Source organism: Penaeus monodon, chromosome 37 (genome assembly GCF_015228065.2).
Source record: "Penaeus monodon isolate SGIC_2016 chromosome 37, NSTDA_Pmon_1, whole genome shotgun sequence".
Taxonomy (NCBI): Eukaryota; Metazoa; Arthropoda; class Malacostraca; order Decapoda; family Penaeidae; genus Penaeus; species Penaeus monodon.
The window spans coordinates 20,702,648-20,705,147 of NC_051422.1; the positions used below are offsets into that span (position 1 = coordinate 20,702,648).

The following is a 2,500-nucleotide window of genomic DNA, read 5'->3' on the forward strand; positions in this document are numbered from 1 at the left end:
GGCACTGCTTAATGATGAGTAGGCTTTAGTCACTCTTGTCTCTCTATTGTGTCGTCAGACGATATAGAGATCCCGGATCCTGGGGGTACTACTAACTGCTGACCCTCATTTGCAGCTCAGTAAATCCTGAATTAACTAAGCAAATTAAAATAACAAATGCACAACATCCCTCATATCCGTACATGGGAAGAACACGATAAAGCGAAGGGGGTAAATGAAGATCTACAATGTGCATCAAATGCGAGATGAAGCTATAGGGAACAGAGCAGATGTTGAAGCCATTAATGGGTGGTTTGGTGGCGCCAGCTCGTCGCTCCTATTTCGCTTACACACAGCCTGTTTATGCGTCATCACAGCGCACCACCTGCGCATTACGCTCCGGCCGGCAAGAGTGTTCTCCAGCGCTGGGAATTGATTCAAACAATAAAGTGCTTGACGGCTTTGTCATGCTCATTGATATAGAGGCTACTCCTGTAATTTAGATTTACGAAGAGTATTTTTTCTCTTTTTCTTGGGTAGTAGTAGAAGTAGTAATATCAGTAGTATCAGTAGTAGCAGCAACAACAGCAGCAGCAGTAGAAGTCGCGACGCATAAAAATGCTACTGGATGAATAAATACAATGTTTAATTTAATGTGTTATTTAGCCATTTAAATTCGTACAAAAAGTTGCAGCGGTATTTGCAATAGGTAGTATTTAGTAAGGCAATTAACAAACGGTGTCGTACGTATGGTTACACAAGGAGGGCTGCAGGTCATTTGCCACGTGAAACAAGAACAATTAACAACGATTACGCTACAGCTTTCACGCGAATTACGGCAGTTGGCGGAGGCTGCAAAGGAAACAGGACCAATGGACTAGTCAAGAATCCTGCCAATCAAAATCAGGGGCTACGAACTTACTAAACGAGAATGCACTTATGCAAAATCCCTATGGTTAGTGGTTAGTGGAAGGTTTACCCGGGGAGTTCTTTTGTGGCACTCCCTTCTCATCCTTTGAAGTTGGTCATGCAGTGAAATGATGCACGAATAAAGGCTTTGTTTGTATTCATGATAAAATGATATGTAAAAGGTGTTAAGAAATATATAATGGCATCACGGGGCCCATTCTCTTGTGGTTTCAAGGTGAAAGACTGACCTATCAAAAAGAAGAAGAAAAAATCAAACCACTAACAAATATGAAGACAAGCACACAAAAGTTTAGCCGAAGACTTACCTTTCCTTGAGAAGTTGGGGAAGCGCCATCCCTTCTTCTCCATCTTCTCCTTAACTCCGCCGAGTTTCTCCTTGAAGCCGCGCCCGCGACCTCCCGACGGGCGGCGCGTCATGGCCTCCTTCAGGTCTAGGGACTCGCACTTCACCAGCCGTCCCCGCCCTTTGGGCAGCTGCCTCTCGGCGCTCTGCTTGGGCGACGACTTCCTCTGTGACCGCCACGGGTTGGCGGCGGCGTCGTGGTTGGTGGGCGTCCGTGGGCGCGAGGGATCGCAGCCGGCGTGCGGCTCGCACGACGAGTCGGACGCGGACACAGTGAGGCCCGAGTCGGGGGAGGCCGTGCCGTCGTGCCCCTCGGGTCGGATGAGCGTCTCCACGTCCAGGTTGAGGGCGGAGAGCACGCGCCGGTGCCCCGCGCGCACCCGCTCGTACTCGTCCAGCACCTCCTCCACCAGCGAGCGCCGCGACCAGGCGCCGCTCCAGTTCTCGGGAATCTCCTCGTAGATGTTTTCGGACGCCAGGGACCCGCCGTAGCTGTCGGAGTCCTCCATGGCCGCCTGGGCGCGGATCACGTCGGCCGGGCTCAGGATCCCTTCGCCGGCGTAGGAGTACACGCCCTCCTCCTCCTGCTGCAGCTGCGGCACGTGCAGCGGGTTCTTGGCCGAGAAAGGCTCCATGATGTCCAGGGGCTTCTGCGAGCCCATGACCACGAAGCAGGTGCCGTCCTCCTGCGGGGTGTGCTCCGCGCGGTGGCTGTGCGGGCACGGCGTCTCCGGCGAGTGCGGCCGCAGGAAGCACGGGTCCTCGTCCCAGCGCCCCGTGGGCGGCGGCGGAGGGGGCGGCTCTCGAAAGCTCATATATGGCAACGACTGGTGCCCGTGGGGGTGGTGGTGCAGGCGGCGCGGCGGGGGCGGAGGCAAGGGCGGGTAGGGCGGGAATGTATGGTGGTGGTGATGGTGCCGCCGCGGCCCCGCCCGCAGGTAGCCAGAGCCCTGCGGCAGCGACAGCGGGCCCGAAAACGGTCCGCCCGTCATGCCCATGAGCGGCCCTCCCGACGGAGCGGCGAAGGACCCGCTGGGGTTCCTGACGTGGCCGATGTGGTCATGGACATGCTGCGTGGGGATCGGGTGGGCCGGCCGGGGCTTGGTGGGGGGCGTAGCGTAGCGCGCCGAGTAGATGGTGAGCTCTGGACCCACCCTGCCCGCCATCACGCCTCGCGGGGGCGCATCACACCTGCGGGAGGAGGCAAGCGCGTGAGTAAGGGACACTGGACACGTGCAACATATCGTC

General features: G+C 56.3%; 1 protein-coding gene across 1 annotated transcript in view; it reads right to left on the minus strand.

Annotated features, from left to right (window-relative positions):
* Positions 1 to 2,500, minus strand: part of LOC119596232 — a 58,942-nt gene that overhangs the window by 4,626 nt on the left and 51,816 nt on the right. Inside the window, exons 2-5 of the mRNA XM_037945402.1 lie at positions 1,215 to 2,443; positions 727 to 831; positions 355 to 471; positions 97 to 222 (exon numbers count right to left, since the gene is read on the minus strand). Of these exons, the coding sequence (XP_037801330.1) occupies positions 97 to 222; positions 355 to 471; positions 727 to 831; positions 1,215 to 2,418 (1,552 nt within the window). The 5' untranslated portion in view covers positions 2,419 to 2,443. The remainder of the gene's footprint in view (positions 1 to 96; positions 223 to 354; positions 472 to 726; positions 832 to 1,214; positions 2,444 to 2,500) is intronic.